General features: G+C 42.9%; 1 protein-coding gene across 6 annotated transcripts in view; it reads right to left on the bottom strand.

Annotated features, from left to right (window-relative positions):
- Nucleotides 1–441: 441 nt before the first annotated feature.
- The window catches only part of fgfr2 (fibroblast growth factor receptor 2), a 39,977-nt gene continuing 16,639 nt past the window's right edge, over nucleotides 442–23,779 (bottom strand). For 3 of the 6 annotated variants that reach the window (XM_061690987.1, XM_061690991.1, XM_061690992.1), the window contains 13 exons: nucleotides 23,616–23,739; nucleotides 17,243–17,433; nucleotides 16,044–16,188; nucleotides 14,096–14,295; nucleotides 13,362–13,501; nucleotides 11,646–11,767; nucleotides 10,742–10,852; nucleotides 10,401–10,591; nucleotides 9,626–9,748; nucleotides 7,943–8,013; nucleotides 4,197–4,334; nucleotides 3,671–3,776; nucleotides 442–2,037 (listed from right to left, as the gene is read on the bottom strand). In XM_061690987.1, the coding sequence (XP_061546971.1) occupies nucleotides 1,873–2,037; nucleotides 3,671–3,776; nucleotides 4,197–4,334; nucleotides 7,943–8,013; nucleotides 9,626–9,748; nucleotides 10,401–10,591; nucleotides 10,742–10,852; nucleotides 11,646–11,767; nucleotides 13,362–13,501; nucleotides 14,096–14,295; nucleotides 16,044–16,188; nucleotides 17,243–17,433; nucleotides 23,616–23,739 (1,827 nt within the window). In that variant the 3' untranslated portion in view covers nucleotides 442–1,872. Of the gene's footprint in view, nucleotides 2,038–3,670; nucleotides 3,777–4,196; nucleotides 4,335–7,942; nucleotides 8,014–9,625; nucleotides 9,749–10,400; nucleotides 10,592–10,741; nucleotides 10,853–11,645; nucleotides 11,768–13,361; nucleotides 13,502–14,095; nucleotides 14,296–16,043; nucleotides 16,189–16,845; nucleotides 16,985–17,242; nucleotides 17,434–23,615; nucleotides 23,740–23,779 lie in introns of all 6 variants that reach the window. The other 3 variants (XM_061690989.1, XM_061690990.1, XM_061690988.1) reach the window with 3 other exon arrangements.

The following is a 23,779-nucleotide window of genomic DNA, read 5'->3' as shown; positions in this document are numbered from 1 at the left end:
GTTTTTAATATTTATAGGCTGCTATGTTTCTTTGTTTTTAAATGCTTTTAATCGTGCAAAGCCCATTAAGTTACTTTGTGTATGAAATGCGCTGTATAAATACATTTGCTTCGCTTTGCATTGCTAACAAGACGAGTAGTCTCAGAAGGGATACAAAAAAACATGCAAACATTCCAGTTTGTCCGGAGGCTTGGGAATGGTGGAAGTTCCATCACAGTACTTCGTGAAAGAATAAAAGTGTAACAGTAAAACACATAATCTTATCCCAGATACAAGACGGAGTTGACAAAGGAAATATTTCTGGTGTACAAAGTACTGCATATAACAGGATTTATGTTGCTTTGAAAAAAAAAAGTTCATACTGCCCATGACAGAAGCAGTATCGGATTTTGTCATTAAAATATAAAGTACCATCGTAAAAATAAAAACAAACTCACAAACAAAAGTGCAAGTGGTTTTAATTATTTATTTGCAAATGTGACAAGAACATCTGCAACAGAACAGCTTAATGTTGGTCCAGTAGAAAATAAAACCACTTTAAGGATTTCATACTCTAAGTGTTCGATTGTGTCAAGTTAAGTTGGATTCTAGGTTTAAACTAAAAGAGGCAGCGGATAATTAGCGTGTCATTGACCCTGGAGCAGTCAATCCAGGAAACTTTCATTTTCTAAAGTAAAGCTACGAAAGGGTTAAAGGTCTGGATATAAAATGCCATCAAGGTCTACATGAGAAATGAATTAGCTTGCTAAAAAATGTACACAAATTTCCAAAATTTAACTTAATATTCACATATATAAAACTTAGAAAACATGGTTCTGTCAAATCCACTAAAAATATGCATTTTTTTTCTTTACTGCAGAGAAATCATTTTTAAATTACCATACATTTCAAGGATTATTTAGATAGCTTCATTATTAATAACATCACATTGATTTTGTTCTTTCTCCAGACTTACTCATTAATACAAACATCACAAGTCAATAAATTAACATGCTACCTCAGTCCCTGAAAGCCAATACTTAACCATGTGTTACTGAGTGAGTGTGGGACAGGTTTTAAGTGTGCGTGCGTGTGTGTTTGTGTGTGCGTGTGTGTGTGTGTATGTGTGCAAACTTACCTATTACTCCAAGCTGGGTGGAGTGGGGTGGTGTAAGGTGGGGTAAGTACCTTTTTTATTTTTGAGTCCATACAAAAAATAATTCATTGTAAATATATAATATATATATTTATACATATTTGAAGATATTTACAAATATACCCAGAACTACGCATTATACTGTGAACATTTTCACTAGAATAATTGGGAAATAGAAGTGAAAAAGAAAAGCATCAATATTACAAAATAAACAGGAAAGCAGTTTCTACGTGCGCTTTCCTCTTCCTCGGTTCTGTTAGTCAAAGCTTTGTCTCTTAGTCCTTTTCCTATTTTTAGTCCTCTTCTTTAAATTCATATAGGTCCATACATTCCTCCAGGAGCAAATAAAAGTCTTGGAATGCCAGCCACTGGAATGAGGTCTCCAAACATTGTACATTCCAAACCTCTGTGTACAAACTGATATTTATGTATACGTAAAAAAAAAAAAAAAGTCTCTTGATATGAAGAACGAGAGATAAGGACCCTTGAGAATGTCAGTTCATCCAGTCTGTAAAAAGCTCAGCTTGCGTGGGTCCCTATCCTCTTAAGACACGAGGGCATGTAGGATGTAGTACATGCAAATAACAGTGCAACAGCGCTGCTGCCAGCCTGGTCCCGATGGGGTCCATAAGTCAGCTGGAAGCCAGAAGGTGGACCAAATGGGGCTGGCCAGGAAGCTGGGAGAATTTCAAGGCAGGTGTCTCTGCTGAGTGTGTTTTGAGTTTGCAGGGGGGAGCTCATGTTTTGATATTGCCATTGATGTGCTGATACTTAGGGAGACACGGCTCATCCGGTAAGGGCTCGTGTGAGAACACAGAGTCATCGCCGGAGGAGCAGGAGCTGCGTGTGTCGGGGAAGATTGGAGAATACTGCTCTGTGGGGGTGCACAGGTCCAGATACTCCTGAATAGACAGACATAAGGTTGGGTAAGATCATTTATGCTCAGCGACATTGCATTTTACGAAAGGGACAATGATGGACATATGAGTTAAAAGCAAACAGGGGCATAATGCTCAGTTTTAAGGAAGATGTATTGGTACAGTATATGCTGTACTCGAAAACCTCTACGTTGGGGCACTCGTAAGTCGACAAAAACATGCATGTTAGGTTAACAGAAGTCAAAATTGTCCATAGGTGTGAACGTGAGTGCGTAGAGGTGTTTGTTTATACAGTATTTGCCCCAGTACAATGCCGCTCGCCCCAAAAGTCAGCTGGGATAGGCTCCAGCTCACCCGGGATAAGCGGTACAAAAAATGGATGGAAGGAAATTATTGGGGTTGCAGTGGCGGACAACAGCAAAGCATTTCTGCTGTGTCTTCTCCTGTCCTCCACCATGTTTGTCTAGATGTTGGCTCAACCGGTTTAAGAATCCTTTTCTGGCTGTTTGTATGAGAATGGGCAAAAGATGTGTTTCTAATCATTGAAGACCATTTTAAAAGTATTCATATTTGTGCAATAATCTTGGTGCAGTTGTTGCCTTAAGTAGTGCAGTATGACAACTGTGCATTTTAAAGGTACATGTGAAGGTTTTCCGGTTACTTCTACGACTGAATTAGAGAGAGACCTGTTGTAAATACTTCAACGCAATGCACAAGAAAAAAGAAAAAAATACCCTCTTGTATTTATGTTGTGTGAATGGCTAAATGATGTACAGGTATACAGTAAATATATAGTGTCGTATAAATCTAGTGAGATACCGAAAGAGTCCAAGATTTAATGGAAAACAGCCGAAAAATACTCATGAATAGTTTGTGCGTTTCGTTCTTTCTTGCTCCTCATCTTTGATGACTTTGTTTCTGGGTCTACTTGTGAGGGAGACTACTTATTGGGGTTTTCTAGAAAAGATCACTGGCTTCCATTTTCTCAGCTCAAAAAGAGAAGGCTCACATTCCGAAAGACCTCCACATCTGCCACTGGTTTAGGGCAGAGAGGAGAGTGGGTGGGGGGGTTTATTACATTTCAAAAGTTCAAAATGAAAGTTGGGCTTTTTTGGCTTCAATTCATGAAGTTCCAGAGCAGAGATTAGTTTTGACAGCTTGCCATCTCCTCTGCTCAGCTAGCAGATACCACAAAATACAGGAAGGGGAATGGGATTCACTATGGGGAGCATGGTCGTAATGATCAGTCAAATTTACGGGGACTTGGTGGTCCTGGATCAAATAATTTGGACAGTTTGACAGTTAACAGTTTGTATGTGTGTGAGTGAGAGTGGGACAAATTTTAAGTGTGTGTGTTTGCGCGCGCGTGCGTGTGTTGGTGGGTGTCACGATTAAGACTTTGTACACACAACCTTGATTACGCTCCGAAAGCTTTCCGAAACATTCTGCTCAACCCTGCATTCGTCGGCAAGAGTATGGTTTGGCTTGGATTAAACCTCATGTTACGCTGTGTCGGGATGTATCATATTATCCCCTTTTATTTTCACAAAAGGTCGACTTCCATTTGCCAGGAAACCATAACATTAGCGCAGTACGGTTTCAAACCGCCCTGAATTCTTCCAGGAACTTTGTGGAAAACCACTGATGCTGGACTAACCTCATTGGTGCTGAGGGTGAGAATGCGATCCAGATCCTCGACAAGCTGCTTGAAGGTGGGTCTATGGGATGAGATGGCGTGCCAGCAGTCTTTCATCATCATATAGCTGAGAGACACAAAGTCAAAGTTGTTGTTTGTTCAACACAGAAGGTGACTAAGACAGCAATTCATGGAGGGGCTAGAACATCATTCGGCTATGTAATACTATCATTCATTTCCTACCAAATCTGCCACTGGAAGTAATGTATGGACTTATGGGCTGTCTCCAACCAATGTTCATAGAGTAAAAAGGCTGCTGGAAATGTCATACAGTACATGATTTCTGCACTCTGCCTTTGCTGTCTCTCTGCTTATTTCCAGCTACCCCCGTACAAAGCTGGGCCATTGTTCTCTCACTGAAAGACAGACACTGACAGCAGCCAGTGGATGGACCGAGGAGACAGAGTAGGCCCGAGTCATGGATCTGATGGGGCACCAAAAGAGGACCGATGTGCTCGTTTCTTTTTTAAAGGTAAATGCCTCTTACAGTTCGTTGGTGCAGTTGCCAGGCTTGTCCATGCGATGGCCCTCTTTGAGCAGCTTGAAGAGCTCTTCTACAGGAATGCCAGGGTACGGGGAACCCCCTAGGGTGAAGATCTCCCACATAAGTACCCCAAAGGACCACCTGTTAAGGGAGAACAACATAGGCACGATCAACAACAATGGCACAGCAGATTCACTTGTAGTGTTGGACAGTGCTTCTTAATCAAGGAATACTATGCTTTCAACTTGGATGACTAAGGTGTGGAAGAACTCGCCTGGGCCATACAGACCCCTGACCTCAATGTCATCAAACACCTCGTAGCACAGGTGTGTTAAATAGGCATTTTCAGCCAACTCTAATGTTGTTCTCAATCAGGGGATGCAAACTCATTTTCATTGTGGGCCATATTGTAGTTAGGGTTTTCCTCAGAGGGTTGTAATGAGTCTGAAAACCATATAAATGCATTATCATCTCATTATTTTATTATATACAGTTTACACAACTGTCCCTGCATTTGATTTTTATTATTTATATTGTTAACAACAAACTGAATTTGAAAACAGAATTCATGGAAAATTGTGTCAACCAAATATTTTAATATACTATACAACAATTGGCCAATTTAAATGAAGATAATTTTGGTGAAAATAAATGAGTGGAAATTGGTTAAAGTGGAGATAAATTCCAATTTTGGTACAGATTTTCTGCCAAAATTAAAATTGATGAACTACTTAGCATCAAACATTAAGTAGGCACTTCATTTGCTTGAGTGCAGTGGTCCCTAACCAGCGTGGGCTATTTGCTACTGGCCACCCTCCACGCCCCCCCCACTACGGCAAAAGTTTGGGGGTCTGCAATCACAAAGGTCCGGTCCGCCAAAGATATGCACGAGCATGCATGAAACAGTTTTGTGGTGGGAAAAAGGTTGAGGACCACTGCTTTAGTGGGCCGGATCAGGTCACCGGGCCTCGAGTTTGACATAAGTGTTCTCGATGATGACATTTCAGCAAACTGAAAATCATACAGAAAGTCTTCTGAAGAGCGGAAGCTGTAAAACTTTATATTTTGTTCCAATTTTAAGGCGCGTTCAAAAGCTGCCAATGTTCATCCCGTGTATAATTTACATTGGGTCATGTACGCGTGTTACTGGTGTCAATGTCGTCCTTCATCTTATGACACAAACCCACTCCCAGTGCCACTCCGGCCCTGATCTCAACAACGGCTTTTGTGCCTGCTGTGAAAATTACACAGGCTGGCATTGTCTAGTCACTCCACACCAAAACAAACCGGGCCACCCAAATGTCAGAGAAATGAGGAAAGGGCCATTGACCTTTTGATTAACTATAAATAACTTCCCTGTTGTAAATAACTCAGATTCCACGATTCGAAGGATTGATGTGGTGCAAGTTTAGATAGACTGGACCCTCATAGGATCAGTCTTACAATGTTGTGACCATAACACAAAGGCATGCTTACAAACACAGATGTATTTAGCTAGGTGCTAGAGGCATCAAGAAAGCAACAGGCGGCGAGTGGGAGGGGCGATATATCAGTTCTTTGCATCTGTTTACACAAGCAGTACCAGCTTCATGCTGGTCTCTGCTCTTGTTGACACAGTCGTCTCTCCTTTCTGGACTACTTTGTAAATGCCTCTCAGCACTGTGTCGCCCTGTTTCTTGCGCACGTCCGTGTCCATGTGCGCCCATTCTTGACTCAACAAACAAGCATGTGCACTAACGGGACCTAGGCTAGTACCTCACCTTTCTGATACGGTATTCTTGTCAACAACACCAAACTAATCAATCAGCATACAAGTGTGCAACTGATAGATACAGTACACTAGAGATTACAAACCCACTGGGAAATTATCCAATTTCACTTAATTGGTGGAAAAACATTACCTATTTATGACAAATAATGTATCTTAGTACATGTATCTATACCAGGAATGCTCTGCCACTACCACCACACATCAAAATTATTTCAGTATTTGTACTTTATATGACGTTTTTGTTTGGTCTCGTGTTGTGGGTTTTTTCTAATGTAAAATATGCTTTTGGTCTCATTTTTTTTTATGTCACAAAACTCGACATTTGTTAAAATGTCAACACCTTTGTTAATAGTTTTATTAGTGATTGTCTGAGTTATGTCAACAGAAATAAATAAGTTAAATACATACTACTGTTTTTTCTTAATTGATTCAATAATTTTGGCGATGCGCGCCCTTTTTTTTGGCTTGAGCACCTGCCCTCAGAAATGTCTGTGTACGTGTCTACCCCTATTGGGGCTTTTATGTTCTCGATAAAGGTGATAATGAAAACAAGTCAAAATACAAGCACGTCAAGTCATCTTAGAAGTCTGATACAAAATTTGGTTTTATCTGATTCAGTCTACCCCTCTGCCAAGACTGACCATGATGCCATCTTTCTACCATTGAGCTGCACCACTCTACATCAACATCAACGGATGACTTCCATTGTAATTTATGTATTCATGTAATCTGATGTCATGTGGGGATTGCCTGATTGTTGGTGTTGAGCTAAACAGCATTCCCCAACACACACACTTCCCAAACAGCCCTCTTGCATTTGCTTTCATATGTTATGTGATGGAAAAAAACAATTACTAAAAGTGAGTGATGAAATGTAATTAGCGGTGAGCTGACAAAGAGGACTGCCTGCACTCCCATCCCCTCTCCTGTTATGATTGATTGGTGTTGCTCGGTGGAACATGAATGGCATCGTGCGGCTGCAGTTTTATTTTACAGGCACACAAACACACACGCGCACGCACGCACGCACACACACACACACACACACACACACACACACACACACACACATACACACACACATACACACACACACACACACATACATAAACATTTGCAGATGTGGACTGAAAAGAGGTCCTCTCACTCCAAAACCTAACTGGAACAGTTCCATGTTTAGACTGCTACTGATACATGATTCAAAGACACACAAATGCATCTTTTTCTTGAGGTCAGCTTGCAAGGCGTTTACCTAATTGCCACATACACCCTCTGCCGCCTGCGTCTGGAGCAGAAACTTCAAACGATGCTGTCAGGTCGCATACGACTCAAACACCAAAAGGAGAGTAATGCTCTCCCTTTGTTCTCTTTTTAGAATGAGTGTTCTTGAACTTAAAAAAAAAAAAAAAAGGAGACAGCGACGGGTCAGTAATTCACATACCAGATGAATGAAAATAAGGATGGTGGGGGTGAAAGATGGTGGGAGGGATTATTTTGAGCATCTTCAAAACGATGAGCCCTATGTTTAAAGTGAGAAGAAGACGGACGGGGGCTCAAGCAGGAAGAGGAGTGGGATGCAGGGCTGCAGCTTTGTCGCATTTAGACGAGTGTGGGGGCCCAAAAAAGGGGGACGGGGGGGGTCACTTCTGAGCTGGGACGGAGAAGCAAAATGTGAATCAGTGGGGGAGTACGTACTGGTGGGTTCTGGGCTCCTTCCAAGACCCTTTGAAGCTGCTCAGATTAGTAACACGGCATTGGCTACAAGTCTAGCGTGAAATCCTCACTTTTGCCACAAACCGGCCAGCATTGGCCCCCTATAGGCAGCAAGCACTCCACCCACCAAACATCTCAAACTAGTCTCCATCTATAACCCTGCAGCTGCACAAGATGGTTTGTGTATGACTTTGAAAAGTACAGTTTGTATGAATATTACTATTGTCTGAGAGTAAGGGAAATTGAATTGTTAAGAATTACTTACACATCACTCTGGTGAGTGTAGACCCGGTCAAAAAGCGCTTCGGGAGCCATCCACTTCACAGGAAGACGACCCTGTAGACATGCAAAAGTGAAAAGTCTAACAAAATGATCAATCCACTTCAGCATTTTTGACTTCTTTCTCTGCTGGGAGATCGTTACTCGAAGAAAAGTGGGAAGATGAGCGTCGAGGAAGAGTCATTCCCAAAGGAACATTGACAGCGTCAAAGCAATGGAGCTGATAAACAGCTCTTGGAAAATGCATAGTATATCTCTTTGTGCTTTTAAAGCACTGACTGGAAGGCAAAGCAGACCAGCCAGCCACAATCAATATCTGTTTGGTGGCTTAGCCACGTAATGTGTTTGGTTTGGTCAGGGGTGTCAAACAAATTTTTGCTGCGGGCCACATCGTAGTTATGGTTTTTTCCTCGGAGGGCCGTCATGACTGCGAACACATACAGTAAATGTACAATTGCCTCATGTTATTACATCTACACAAAAAATAAATAATAATAATCGATAAATAGCTACATTTGAAATCAGAAGCCACTAAAATGTTGTTAATGCAGTTTATTTTGAAATGCCGATTGGTAACAAAAATGTTTGCAATCAACGTTATTAAAAGTGAAGACGATTTGCAATGTTCTTATTTTAGCAAGAAACATGAAGTCGACGCACTTGATTTGCTTTCGGAGGCCACATAAATTGATGTGGCGGGCTGGCTGTGGCCCCCGGGCCATGAGTTTGACACCTGTGGGTTAGGTGAATACTTTAATGAATCCTTAAAAACAAGATACAGTGAACCCCTATTTGTCCTGGGGATACGTTCCAGACCCACCCGCAATAGAGGAAAATCTGCAATATAGAGAAGCCATCTAAAAAAATCTGCTTTGTTTTTTTAATATAGTTTTGATCCTCCCACGTGTTTTAAACACGATTAAAGTATATTGTTAAAAGTCATAAAAACAATCGCTTAGAAAAACGGCATACAGCAAGGGAGCGAACGATGAACAGAGATAGTGGGTGAACACTGTACTAGTAAATATTAAATTACAGTCACATGCGGATAATAGATTTATTACACAAATAAAATCATGTTACTCTGCAGACATGTAGAGAAATTAAACAAGAATTAAACAAAAACAGCACAACGACAGCTCTGTCTAGATGTAACATACAGAAAGTGATCATCATCATTATCACAGCCTCCATTGTCGTAATCATCATTACTCTCAACATCGCTGCATATTGTTGTTGTTGACAGCTTGTTCTCCCCATGTTTGTACATGGGATGAAAAGGCAACCATGCATACTTAATGAGGGTGTGCGGACTGGGCTGCTTTGCGGTGGGAAAGAAAGACACCACTGGCCACTATGGAGTTGTCAATTATGTTTAAACTGCTCCCCCCTCTCACTGTGTCTCTCTTTCTGGCTAATTGTATAAGTGCCTATGAAACTAAAGGAGGCAGAGGGATAAACAAGGCAGTTTACAGAATCCCGACATTCACAAGCTGCCTGGGAACCTGCAGCTTCTGCCAAAGACACAAATCCAAGAAAAGAGTGAAAAAGAAAGATGAGGGAAGAGAGTGAATTTGAAGGATGGGTAAATAAATCAACAGTTTTAGCTCCCCGAGACTTGCTCAAAGCCCACAATGCCATGTGTGCAGCATGCAGGTCGATGACTCACATTGGTCGTCTTTTTATAGTAGTCGATGTTATGGACATCGCGGGCCAAGCCGAAGTCAGCGATCTTCATGACGTTGCTTTCTGTGACCAGGACATTCCTGGCTGCCAGGTCTCTGTGTATACACTAGGATGGAGAGAGTGAGAAATGTGAGGGGAGCAGGGGAAGGGGGGGTGGGAGGTGGGGGGGGGGGGGGGGGGGGTTGTGAGTCACAAAGTGGAAAAGAGAAGAATAAGACGTTTATGTCATTCTACAAATAAATGAACTCTGAAATCTCCTGGACATGGGTAGCACTGCACTGAATAACGTCACATGACAAAGTCTGCGATTGTGTGAACGTGTCTGAAAAGTTTGGATTCCTCCTTTGCCGCATGCATGGCAGACACAGATCTGTAGATCTTGCATGTGCAAGATTGCGTGTGTGTGTGTGTGTGTGTGTGTGTGTGTGTGTGTGTGTGTGTGTGTGCGAGCTAGAGTGTCGCATTCCAACAGTGAGCGAGAGCGTGAGGCTGTCTTTGGACAACGTGGCTGCACCACTATTGTGAAAAAAAAACAAAACTACAATTCCTCCACACAGAGGGGCCTTTGTCATGGGATGAGACACAATGAAGGGGTTGGACAGGGGGTGACATCAGTGTTTTTAGGAGATAAAACTCCCACAGCGACTCACAAGTGCCGGCCAGAGCAAAAACGTCCTTCATACAACATAATATCACTTGCCCACAAATCTATTTTATGCAGCCAATAGGTAGGCTTTTGTTTGTGCAAAACATCTTACCTTTTGGGATGCAAGGTATTCCATGCCCCGTGCCACTTGATAAGTGCAAGAGACCAGATCTTTGAAAGTGAGCTGTTCGTCAGAGACACGGGCAATGTCGTAGGAGTACTCCATTCCAGGGGGTCGGCGGGCTCGGAGGTACTCCCGAAGGTTACCTTTGGAAGCATACTCCACGATTACATACAGGGGCCCTGCATGGGAGGAAAGATTTCAATTACTTGTTGAATGTGGTGAATTACCATTTACTTAGTATCAGCGCACTGAAGAAAAAGAGCTTAGCGTGCTCCCAGAGACACTCTTTATGGCAGCAGGATATAAGGTAGGATAATCGTAGTTCTTACCATCTTGTGTGCAGGCCCCCAACAGATTGATGATGTTCTTGTGTTTCCCAATCATCTTCATCATTTCCATCTCCGACACCAGGTCAGACAGGTCCTTTTCGGTGGCGTCATCTAAGAGTAGAAGAATGATCGAATGTTGCTCAGGGAAAACAAACACGCCCACGTCCTGCCTTCCCTCCAACCCTTGACTCAGAGCTCATTGTCAGCCAGTCAGACGGCACCTTGTTTTGTAGTGTGCTTGTGATTAAATGCAGCTGACAGACAATGTGAACTAACGTTACAGCACAGAGGGGAGATCCTCTCATAGACTACAGGAGCACCCTTTCAGTGCCAAGAGGAGGAGAATAGAATGATTTAAAGATGCTCAATCTGGATCGATTATCTGTTGCACGAGCTCACTTTTCATAGGAGAGTGGTTGTATCCGGGCAGCTAGATGGCATTGCCCGAATTCCTCTGCATCACTCGGTTAACTGGAGAGCCCATTTCTATAGGCAAGGTTGATCTGCTGCTTTACCTGATCCTCTCCCCCTGCTGCTGCTTTCATTAATAACAGCAGTGTGACTCGCGGCTTTGTGTGGGTGCTGACTGAGCTCCAGCCAGCTGCTGCTCTGGGGTCAGCTATGAGACCACTCCTAAGCCTTACCTAGCCGACTCGCCATCCCCATAGGTGTCATTTAGCAACCACCAATAACAAATACTAATGACTCCCCCAGGCTCCACTTTGCCCTGTAATGAACTTTCATTGGAGCATATATCACATATATAATGTGCTTAGGTTGCCCACATAATGTAGACAGAGTGAAGTGGTATACATGGCACCCCTGTCATCACATTTTTGGTCCAAGTCAGACGTTTACAGTTACAACCTCAGTATTACTGTGAGGCAGCAAATGACCTACTCACCTTTCAGCATCTTGACAGCGACAGTTACAGCCTCTTTGGGTTTGTCTTTATCGATGCCAAGAGCTTCTGCCATTACAACTTGGCCGAAGCAGCCTTCACCGAGCGGTTTGCCCAGGGTCAACCTGCAGCCGCCGCACAACAAAATACAGACAGACCTCCTGTGATTAGCAGCTGACATACAGAGTAAAACAGACACGAGCTATTGCTCAGAATCGGAATCAGGATCATCTTTATTTGCCAAGTATGTCAAAAACACACAAAGAATTTGTCTCCGGAAGTTGGAGCCGCCATAGTACGACAACGGACAGTCAATTGACAGAGAAGACTTTTGAGACATAAAGACATAAAAAACACAGTCACTGAGCAATAAAAGGTTACCGGTACTGTGGTAATGCCGGTACAATCTTTTTTGCGTGTGACAATTCACTCCTAATGAATAAAATTGAGCGTGTGTGAGAAAAAAGTAGGGAAGGAACCACACTCGCTTCGTCGTCGTGTTTTTAATTTTGTTGTTGTTCCATTTTTTATCAGCTCTAGTTACAATCAGATAGTGAAGGTGAGTGCTTTACTGGCACATTGACTGCTGTCAGACCAGTAGGTATGAAGGAGGACATGGCAAAAATCAGTTCAAGCCCAGTGAAGACACTCACTTCTAAACTGTTTACCATGCTTTGGCACATGCTAATATACACTTACTTGTGCCATTACAGAGGCCATCTCACCCCAGACACATTAACATTTGACTGGTGGACTGCTGCCAAGGTGCTGCCACACCGATGGAACTCACTGCAGTCCCAAATGGAAATTTAATTACCTGCGTTTGCTCAGACCATTTGGAAATGTAAACTATGTTACAGTGAAGTATAACTCACACATGCCAGCTTTTAGTTGGAGTCATGTGTGGGTGATAAAAAAAAAGATTAGAGACAATTATTGAAAATAGGGCAAGTACCTACTGTCAGGCATCTACTCAGTGCTTTTGGTTGTTTGTTTGTTTTTGTTTCGCTTCATCTTTTGATTGACAAGAGTTGGCGCCACCCCTAAGTTTCAGCATCTTGGCTATGTGAACTCTCACTGCAGGCCGAGACAGGTCCGGGACCTGAGGCAAGCTCCCCGGCACAGCAACACAATCCCCTATGTGTCTCCACACTCGCCACACTCAATGGCCACCATTCTGTCCATTCAGCCACACATAATTGATGTTATTTTTTCCTCCACATAAGACGCAAATGTTTGCATTCCCCCGCATTCTGCAATTCCAACATGATCCCTCAGGCATTGGGTGGCAAGCGCAGTACAAAGGCCCAAACAGAATCACACAGACATTGATTCAGACTGAAGAGAATGTCCCTTTTTGTCTATTATAATAAAACATAAAATATTCTGATTCTGTGTTATGATAAACTGTACCGTCTTGTTTGATTTGTTTCCCAGACTTAAGTGAATTAACATTGCAAGTGTTATTGCCAACAGCAATATCAACCCAGTATACAGTGAAGTGTTTTAATTAGCTGAAGAAACAAGTGACAGAGGTGCTGCAATGTGGGGGGAAAAAATATATCTACCGCCAGTGTATTTATTTTCTGGACTAACAACACATACTGTATGCGAGTTGTGGTTATGTCACCCAAAAACATCTAACATTAAGTCAAGCAAAGCAACAGAACGTTTTGTGGGTAATAAATATGACTTAACAGTGACCAAATATCTGCTCACCTCTCCCTTGCAAACTCCCACCGCGGATCTTCAGGAAGGTCGTACTCGGGGATCGGGTCGTCGTGTGCAGAACTCCGCCGCGTGGTGATGCGTACGAGTGGCGTGTTGGAGTTCATCGAAGCACTGGAGTCAGCCGACACCTACGGGTACGAGAAAGATTGGCTGATCACCACTATCTGGGTTATAAGGTCAGAGAAAGCTCTAGGACATCACTAGAGGAGTTGCTTTCCCCATGTCTGTATAACTTTGGTACTGTACTTTACCAATGTTGATATTATCAGCAGTGTTTGCAGATCAAGCATATTGATTTCAGAACATCCTGTTTTATCTTAAGAGATACAAATCTGTGTTGATTACAGTGAAGAAGTAAACACTAAGAATGTGTGATGAGCAGCTTTCCGCGTCTCTTTTTTTCCACCCTCAACTTACTTCGACACACAGGATTCAGTCTCCCCGCCGGGTGGATCCAACATTTTTTGTACCTTTTCATTTCACTTGAGGGAAAAGCATGACTCAAACATACAACTTCACATACTGTAGTAGAGTTGACTTGACTTAGAAAGTAGACCGGGTATGTATGGCTTAAAGTAGAGATTTTTAAATGTGTATTGAAATGTTACACCCCACGCATCATTTTTTTATTGTTGAAGTAAACAGTATTTTTGTCTTGTGTTTGCATGTCTGTTGTTCTCATCTAGAGGTGTTAGATGTCATAGAACTCTTTATCTACTTTCTGTTACCTGGCGGCGCAGAGGGATCTGTTTGCTCAGTTTGTGAACTGCAGGTTGGCCACTGAAGTCCGGTTTCTTGGCCGTGTTCCTCATGCGGCACACGACCACGATGCCCACCATGCAGGCGATGAGGAAGACGCCGGCGCAGTAAATGGCTATCTCCACATAATCGGGAGAAAGGGGCTCCACGTTTTTCTCTGCAGCTGATGCGAATAAAGGAGGGACAGTGAGACAGAGATTGTTTGATTAAAGGAAAAGTACTGATCAGTCTTGCACACTGTTGCACATGGATGTAGTCCATTCAAATCAACACAAAAAACAAATGCGCAGATGCTCTAGGGGTGACTCATGTGTAAATGTAATTAGAATCAACCTTAAACTAAACTACCTCTCTTCTGCAGGTACCAGCATGCCGAGTGTACCACGTGAGAGAGGAGCTAATGTGAGCACACCAAGTAAAAGACAACACATGCCTCACTTAATTTCACACATGACAGAGAGCAACACATGGATTCATGCATGTGTTTGTGATTCAAAGATGGACTGCTCCATATTAAATGAACCCTCAAAACTACAAACATGCTCTTTTGCAATACAAAGTCAAATAAGAAGCTTGCACACCATGCACATTGGGGTAAAAACATACAATATACCCAAAGCTGCGGGATTTTGGTAGAGGGACTTGAGAGTAATAGAGTACAAATTACTCTCAGAGTATTGGGGCCACAATGAAAAGAGAAATAACAATTGTTTGTTGAAAACAATTCTGCTATATCAATCGAACAAACCCAAAAGGGAGGCCATTTTAGTATTTGTCATGTCACAATGTTGATGATGGTGTTGATGTGGCGAAACATTCAATGAGTAATTATTTCATGGTTTATATGTATTTATGCTCATCATGTTATTTTCACAAAATGACCGTTTTATTGACGTCATTTTGACTTGACTATTACCATTATTCTATTGCTTCTTGATTTCTTCTTTTCACTAATACTGCTTTGTTGTGTCTCACCCATAATTAACATTTTGTATTATTTCCCAAAAGTATTATGCTATTTATTTAACATTAATGGCAATTGATACTTGTTGTCTATGGAGGCTGCATAGGGCTACTGTCACGTGGTTCAATGTCATGACAGAATGCCAACCCTGTTTTCATCTACACTAGATCTGAAGCAGAAATATTCCTGTTTTTAGTCTGAGGTAAACTGCTGAAAACAACCAGAAAATGTAATCCTCTGGTTGGCATAGTTTCAGGCTTGTAATGCAGCAATGAACACAAATGGCATTACTAACGTAGACCAATGAAAACAAACAACCCAGCATTCACGTACATGAGTTTTTCATTAGAAGCTGAGTTTGGGCTCTGATAATTTAGAAAGTAAAGCCAGATTGCATGCATGAGCTTCAACTTTCACTCTTTACTTCAAGAAGAAATAAAGACTCATAAAGAAGACAATTATCAGAGCCAGGGAAGGAGTGACAATGAAATAATTGAGATGTGTACTACCAAAATGCTCAAGACCAAAATATGGCACTGAAATGCTTTCCTCAAGCAGCAGGAGAGATGTGACAGAGGAGAAGGTGGGAGACAAATCCTCCCCTCCCTTTGGAGTCTGGAGACACTCAAGCTGCTCTGGGAGCTCCACTTCCGTCCCCGAGTTATAATAATTTGTCTGCAAAGGACCCTCTTATCTGCTTTGAGCTTTCAACAGCTTTCCAGTCTAGATCATATAAAAGAATATATGCCCCTTGTTGCTCGTACATGACACTATCTTGGGTTACAACCACGCAAGTTCATGTGAGTAATCAAATATTTGAGCAGTGTGCCTTGTGCTCCAGAGGGAGGACTTGCCTTCTCGAGACCAATGAAACCACACAATCCGAATATGTTAGACCATGCTGTTGGTAGAAATGGAAGGAGAGGACAGTTAAACAGTGTATTTACCTGGAAGCACCGTCAACCAAGCAGTGTGATAGGAGATCCCAATAGAATTACCCGCCAAGCACGTATACTCCCCAGCATGTTCAAATGTTACATTGGGCAAGTAGAGAACTTCTATCTCCTTATCTGTGGTGTTTACACCCGCGGTCTGGAGAGAGGAAGAAGGAGGAGATGGAAAAGAAGAAGGAGAGGGGAGATGATAAGAGCAGGGGAGGAGGTAGAAAGCAGGGTTGCATAGAAAAGATGGGGGGAGGACAGAGAGAGGATAAAAAAATGAGACCCAAAACACCAAGAAAGAAATAAGAGGGCGGTGTCCAACGTTGAATTCCCATCTACAGCAAAGATGTTGGGTGGTTGAAACAAGGTGGGGGTGTGAGATGAACAAAAAATAAAGCCAAATAAATGACCAAATAAAACATCCCATAGCTATACCAAAAGACTATAACTAGAGGTCAGTCTAATGTCTACATTAGACCGGGCACATGCACACACAAACATAGAGAGCATGGAGAGAACTGCTACATACACTATATATTGACACAGCATACAAGACAAGAGATAAGAAATATATGTGTGTGCTGTGACAATTTTAGTGTTTAGGTAGGCAGCTCCGCTCAATGCTTCCAAGGCTGAGCCAGTCTCAGCAGCTGAAACACAAAGGTGGAGCATTAGGGGAGCGGAGGTCGTGAGGACCCAGGATCACCAAGAGACCACCAATAGGACCACCACAAAACAGCAGGTCAGGGTTGAACCCCAGGAAACCACACCAGGAGAGGAGGGAATGTCGGGCAGGTCTTTGGGTTACCTGGGATGACAGTCAGCCAGCCTGACTGGTTGACTTCCCCTATATAATTGGAGACTTTACAGATATACTCTCCAGCATCATCCTGTGTCACGTTGGTGAGGGTGAGCACCTCCACGTCGGAGCTGTTAATGCCTGAACGCTGAAATCCACACATTATGACAAGACAAGGTCAAAATCAGAATCATACAGATGTGCAAACATGAAGACAACGGCCTCTCTGAAATGCACAAGTAGCACAGATGGAGACCCCAGAAGCCACAATAGATAAGACCTGCTCATATATACTCTAGGTGAGGAGAGATCGTCGTTATACGTTTGTTGCGGCCACTGGGGAAACACTGGAAAGAAAGGATGAATAGTTTGAATCCAATCAGGAAGAACACAAGCGGTGATTTACCTTTAGCACTTTGACATAAGGGTGCCCATCGGGGCCATAGCGACTGCCGTTCTGAGTGATGTGCTTCAGCCACTGGATGTGAGGTTGAGCGTCGCTGTAGACTTTGCAGACAAAGCGGGCGTCTTCCCCAACGTAGACGGACGTGTTGGCGGGCAGGCCAGCTTGGAGAATGGGCCGATGAGGGGAGCGCTCTGCACGGAGGGAAGGTTCTTTTTAGTTTAGACTCTTAACCAAACAGACAAACACAAAATGCAGTGGATATAAAAAGTCTACACATCCCTGTTCAAATGCCAGGTTTTTGTGATTTAAAAAAAAAAAATACATTTAAAAAATGAGACAAAGATCAATTTCAAAACGTTTCTGCCATTAATGTGACATATAACGTGTACAACTCAATTAAAAAATAACAAATCTTTTCGAGAGGAGTAGGACCAAACACATTTTCCCACGTGTTGTGAGATTTTGTCATGGTCTGATGAAACCGAGGTAAAACGTTTTGGTCATAATTCCAAAAGGTATGTTTGGTGTAAACACAACACTGCTCATCCCCAAAGGAACACTATACATAGAGTAAAGTAAAGCAAGGTGGAGGCAGAATCATGCTTTGGGGCTTGTTTTTTTTTTTCCAGTTGGAACTAGGGAGTTAAACAAGGTGGTGGTAAATTTGAACAGGTCAAATTACCAGTCAGTTTTAGCACAAAACCTTCAGGCTTCAGCTAGAATGCAAAAACATGTCAGGGAAAGCCTACTAGAAAGTCTCAAATGTATTTGGACTTAATGAGAGGCACTTTAAATGGTGGCTGCCATTTAACAAGAGTTTGAATGTGATTGGTTAATTCTGAACACAGCCACATCCCAGTTATAAGAGGCTGTGCACACTTGTGCAACCACATTCTTGCAGTTGTTCATTTATCCATCCATCCATTTTCAACACCGCTTATCCTGGTTAGGGTCGCGGGACGCTGGAGCCTATCCCAGTTGACTTCGGGCGAAAGGCAGACTACACCCTGAACTGGTCGCCAGTCAGTCGCAGGGCACATATAGACACGGACAACCATTCGCACTCACATTCACAACGTCACTGAGTGGGAACTGAACCCACGCTGCCTGCACCAAAGTCAGGCGAATGTACCACTACACCATCAGTGACTTGTTCATTTATACTTCTCTCAAAAAGATGACTTTTTTATCGATTGGGTTTTACCGGTCATAGTTCATATTAATGGTGGAAAATGCTTTGAAATTATTTATCCTGATCTAATTTTTATTTTATCACAAATACCTGGCATTTTAAATGGGGTGTGTAAACTTTAACAACTGACCCCGAAACCTAATTTCAACCAAATACAAGCCTTAACAGCATTTAATCGATCGTGACTGTCTGAACTCTAGGGCCTAGTGGAAAAATACCTTCACAGTACCACTTTTCAACACCTTTCCTATGGGTGATCAACCAAAGTGGTATAGCTAGACAGTGTCACTAAATACAATCTGGTCGACGCAAAATCGTCACCTGTGTACAACCGAACATGATGGTCTTTCTATGATTTACAGATACATGTCAAGACAAACGATCACAAAAAAAATCCAAGTCCTCCATTGTTGTCCTTATATGACTGTGTTCCATTCATCTTTTTGTTGAATAATTAGTTGTTTACACTGGTATGATGTCACACTACTAACATAGCTAACACAGATATTATCATCCCAATGACACAGCCTGTCGTGGAAACACAAGCCACAAGAGCTGTCCAACTTGGTGGGAATGGCTGTCATAAAGCAAACTGTCTTGAAACCAGATGGTAAACATCTTTAGAACATCCATTTCATTTTAACGATTACAGTATCTCCAGGACTTCCTGAGTTCTGTGTGCAAAGATTTCCCGGCAAACTTGGACAGGCAGAAACATGACTGCTATCCTCTAATTGCAGAATAATTTGGAGGCCTCACATTATACAAAGACATGTACATACAGTATATCTTGGAAGGAAATCATGCTGGAGGAGGACTTCTGTAAAGTTAGGTGTTTGGGTTGAATGGCAGTTGTAGAGTTACAGTATGTGTGCATGTGTGTTAGAAAGTGAAACACCTTCACAGCAACCCCCACATCATTTGGACTGCAAATCCAAACAGAGCGAGACCTGTTGAACAATGCTGCCTTTCAAACTGCACCGGGCCGCCACAAGCGTGCTGAGGAGCCCACCCACCCCCACACTGACAGCAACCACTCTGCCATCACACACACACACAATCGCATGGAATGACATCACTCAGCCTGAGGCACTGCATTGCCTTTTCAAACAATGCCTGAAGGTAAGTGCAGTGCAGCATACAATTCACTTTGTATGAGCATGTGCATATGTGGACCGCGTAGTCAGAGTGTGAGGACATGACGAAAACTTGAGGCTGGGTTAAAGATGACTCCATTAAGACTAAATGAAGAAATGGGATGAACACATTGAGAGGGTCTGGTTGCTTCCTTGTCTGTATACTCCATTTTTCTGCAATGTTTCAGATAAGAATATTCCCACTCCCCCCCCCCCCCCCCCCCCATCTCTATCCTCCTTCCTACATTGTCTTTGTGCTCATGTTCATTATCAACCCACCACAATTTATTTATTTTTTACTCTCCATAGAGCGCAAACATGTTCACCCTCGAAAGCTGTTACAGAAGCAGCGAGGGGATCTATGTTACAGTCACACTTTTCCCATTATTAATGTAAAATTGCAAGCGACAATAAAAAAAACAAAAACTGGCAAAACAGAATTTGTCACCATTTTTAATGTCCTGTTGACTTACACTCTACTGGAACAATCATGGCTACATGGTGGACGACTGCTTTGCACATCTTCCCTACAGTTCTGAGGACCAGGGTTCATACAAACAAACAACCATTTGCACTCACATTCACACCTACGGGCAATTTAGAGTCTTCAATTAACCTAGCATGCATGTTTTTGGGATGTGGGAGGAAACCGGAGTGCCCGGAGAAAACCCACGCAGGCACAGGGAGAATATGCAAACTCCACACAGGCGGGGCCGGGGATTGAACCCCGGTCCTCAGAACTGTGAGACAGACGCTCTAACCAGTCGGTCACCGTGCCGCCCACTCTTAAGTATGAGGGTCGGAAATACTTTCATTATTTATTCCATTTATAAAATAAAAGCGGACTTTTCACGTACCTACAAGCTGTTACAAGTTAATTTGATTTTGGATTTTGAACATTCTATCTGTTATTTCAACAAGGTTCTTGTAATGGAGGCAAACGCTGACAGAATGCAGGATATGTAAAAGTGACATGGAAAACTCGGGCCTAAAGGCGGGCACAGGAAAAGAATAGCATGGCACGAAGAAACTGTCAAAATAACCAAGAGCCGATGGGTGCCGGCGTCTGTTTTGACTCCCCATGCGTGTCCACTCGTGATTGTCCAACCGCTGCCCTTTCTTCAGAGGGCCAGTTTAAGCCAGAAATCACTGGTTTCGCCTTGTTTTAACAGCTAATCCTGTGGGTCAGTTGGGGGGAAACACTGATAAGAGCAGTCTTTTCTGTCTATTTTCCCTCCTTTTCTGTTCCAAGCCCTCTTCCCTTCCTTTGTGCACCACATTATAAAAGAGTAAAATGAAGCAAGAGGTTGCAGGGGGCAGTGGCTGTGGAGCCAGACGTTGAGAGGCTTTACTGCTAGGCTATAAAACAGAACAAAAACAAAAATATGCAGTCTTAAGCAGAGCTTTGGCTCACCGCCAAGTGGACCAGAACAGGGGGTTTGAATTAGGGAGTGTCATGTACTGTATTGATGTACATTTAGCTGTACTGTACATCATTGCGCAAGAACCCTCAGGTGGTTTAATCTCCATTTGATAAAACATAGAAAGAACAGTTACTTGAAACAGAAGCGTGCAGGTCTGTTCAGGACAATGGTGAGTGGAGTTGAATTTGTCTACACAACACAGTCAGTCTCACACGTTGACCAGTGGACCCTTAAACATTTTTGTATGGATCGAACATTGAATAGCAGCCCGGTTGTGGATTATTGACCTTTTCAATCAGATAAGTGAGTCCATGTGATTACTTGTAAGCGATTCAAGCAAGTCCAAATGAGAGACAGTCTGCACCCTAACACACATGCTCACATTCATCCTCAATCTTTATCCCATTGTTGTGCTGCTGACTATTGATTCTGTTTACTCAGCAGAAAAACACTTTGCTTTGTGTGTTCCAAAAGGTCATTAAGAGGCTTGACCAATTTTGATGAGTGTGGTATCGCTGATCCAAGCACTCTGTGTACTCCTGACTAGGTGACACTAAATGATCATCTAATAATGATTCCATGCAACAACAGAAGCTTACTCCATTTACCTTTTACCTTCAATGGAAACTACCGTATTTTCACGACCATAAGGCGCACTTAAAAGTCGTACATTTTCTCCAAAATGGACGGGGCGCCTTATAATGCGGCGCGCCTTATGTGTGCACCGAGTTCCCAAATCTATAAATGTTGTTGTGTGATGAGCGCTCCGCTTGACTGACTGGGAGCATTTCCTGCCGACACGCTGCTTATACAGAAGAAAAGCGGACGTGGCTGAGGACAGCATGCGGACGTAAAAGGGGGAAGGGTGCACGTGAAGGAGGACACTAAAGGCACGCCCCCAGTAGGTATATAGCGCCGGTCAAGGCAGCCTCCACTCGTAAAGTAGCAATCAAGCCAGCCGCCCCTAATTTTGTTCATACTAGGCATTACGGTCATAAGTCGCCAACTCCCGGCGAAGGCCACCCTCAAAATAAAAGCTTCCCAATAATACGGACGTCAATGCTCTTCGGTTAAGGAATGCAACCAGCAAGGTTAACTTGAATCTTGAGATGCATTAAAAAATGCAGTTTATTAGTTTTCGGAGACTTTTATTTTGAAATACAATATCAGATCTTCATCAAACCTCTTTTAGTGGAGTCCTTGGTGGTCTGTCACAGAGATCTGGACTTGTCTTGCGATACCAATCGGGATTATGTTGGGGTGGCTTCGGTTCAGTAGGTAGAACAGGTTCGAATCCCTCCTACGACTGTCCGCATGTCGAAGTGTCCTTGGGCAAGGCACTGAACCCTAATTTGCTCCCAGTGGGCCTGGCGGCGCCTCGCATGGCAGCAGTCGCCCATTGGTTTAGGAATGTGTGTGTGAATGAGAGGCTTTGTAAAGCGCTTTGGGCACTGTGATGATGTAGATAAAGTGCTATATAAGTGCAGTCCATTTACCATTTAGTTTTCCGAAGACATGAAATAAACTACATTTTTTAATCTATCTCAAGATTCAAATTAACTTTGCTGGTTGCATTCCTTAACTGAAGAGCGCCGACGTCCGTATTATTGGGAAGCTTTTATTTTGCTTTCGCCGCGAGTTGACTGCTACTTTACGAGTGGAGGCTGGAGTTGGAAGACCAACTCGAGCAATGGATTCATGAATTCCAACCGCTGGGCATCGGTGTAAACAGGGCGTTCAAAGTGAAGTTCCGCGCGGCGTGGGACCAATGGATGACAGATGGCCAAGACAGATTTACTAAGGCTAGGAAGCAGCGCCGGGTGAGTTACACCACAATTTGTGAAAGGATTATGGATGCTTGGGCTAACGTGTCTGCTTGCACTGTTGTTCGAGCTTTCGTAAAAAAGCCGGCATCATTTCTGAGGAGCCGCACGGCAACGAGACTGAGGGAACCTGGCGCGTTTGATGGAGAACTTGCCCAGCTGTTCATTTCGGATACAGAAGATGAGGACTTTGATGGATTTGTCGATGAAGATTGATCAAAAAATAACGTGAGTACATTGTTAAATACTTCAATAAAGTACAACCGAAGTCAGTTTTGCTCCCGCTGCTTTTTTAAAAACATTGTTTTAGCGTGCATGCATGCTACCGTATGTTTTAAGCTAGCGTATGTTTTACCATGCCTGCGCCCAATAATACGGTGCGCCTTATGTATGTGTTAAATGCAGAAATAGACCCCGTAACTGAGACTGCGCCTTTTAATTCGGTGCGCCTTGTGGTCGTGAAAATACAGTATTCAAAAAATATCATTTGGGGAAACTGTTCACTGTGTGTTTCCTATGACGACGATCACACAGCATGGCAAACAGACTACAATGTTATTGCTTCGAACTGATTTAAGACTAACTAAAAGACTACAGTGGGGAAATTTAACCCTAATCTGAACCACATATTTCGGAATACATAACCCACACCTTTATCTAAAGACAAACCTGACTGATCAAACTTCACACACACGTACAAACACATACTTTCATAATTGTGAGTTCCGCTGGCCTCCCATCCCTCCACTCCTCCTAAATTAGTTTAAGCTAAGATTTGTATGTTGTGCCGTTACTGACCCACAACATCCAGGGTGTACGTGTGGCTGATGGATCCAAACTCGTTCTCCACCAGACAGGTGTAGTTGCCTTTGTCTGACGGAACCACACTCTCCATAATAAGGGTCCAGTGCTGACTTCGTACCTGCAGAAGTAAGTCAGTGGATTCAGAAGATGAGAAATAC

Source organism: Phycodurus eques, chromosome 11 (genome assembly GCF_024500275.1).
Source record: "Phycodurus eques isolate BA_2022a chromosome 11, UOR_Pequ_1.1, whole genome shotgun sequence".
NCBI lineage: Eukaryota > Metazoa > Chordata > Actinopteri > Syngnathiformes > Syngnathidae > Phycodurus > Phycodurus eques.
This window is presented reverse-complemented; position numbering and strand designations above follow the sequence as displayed.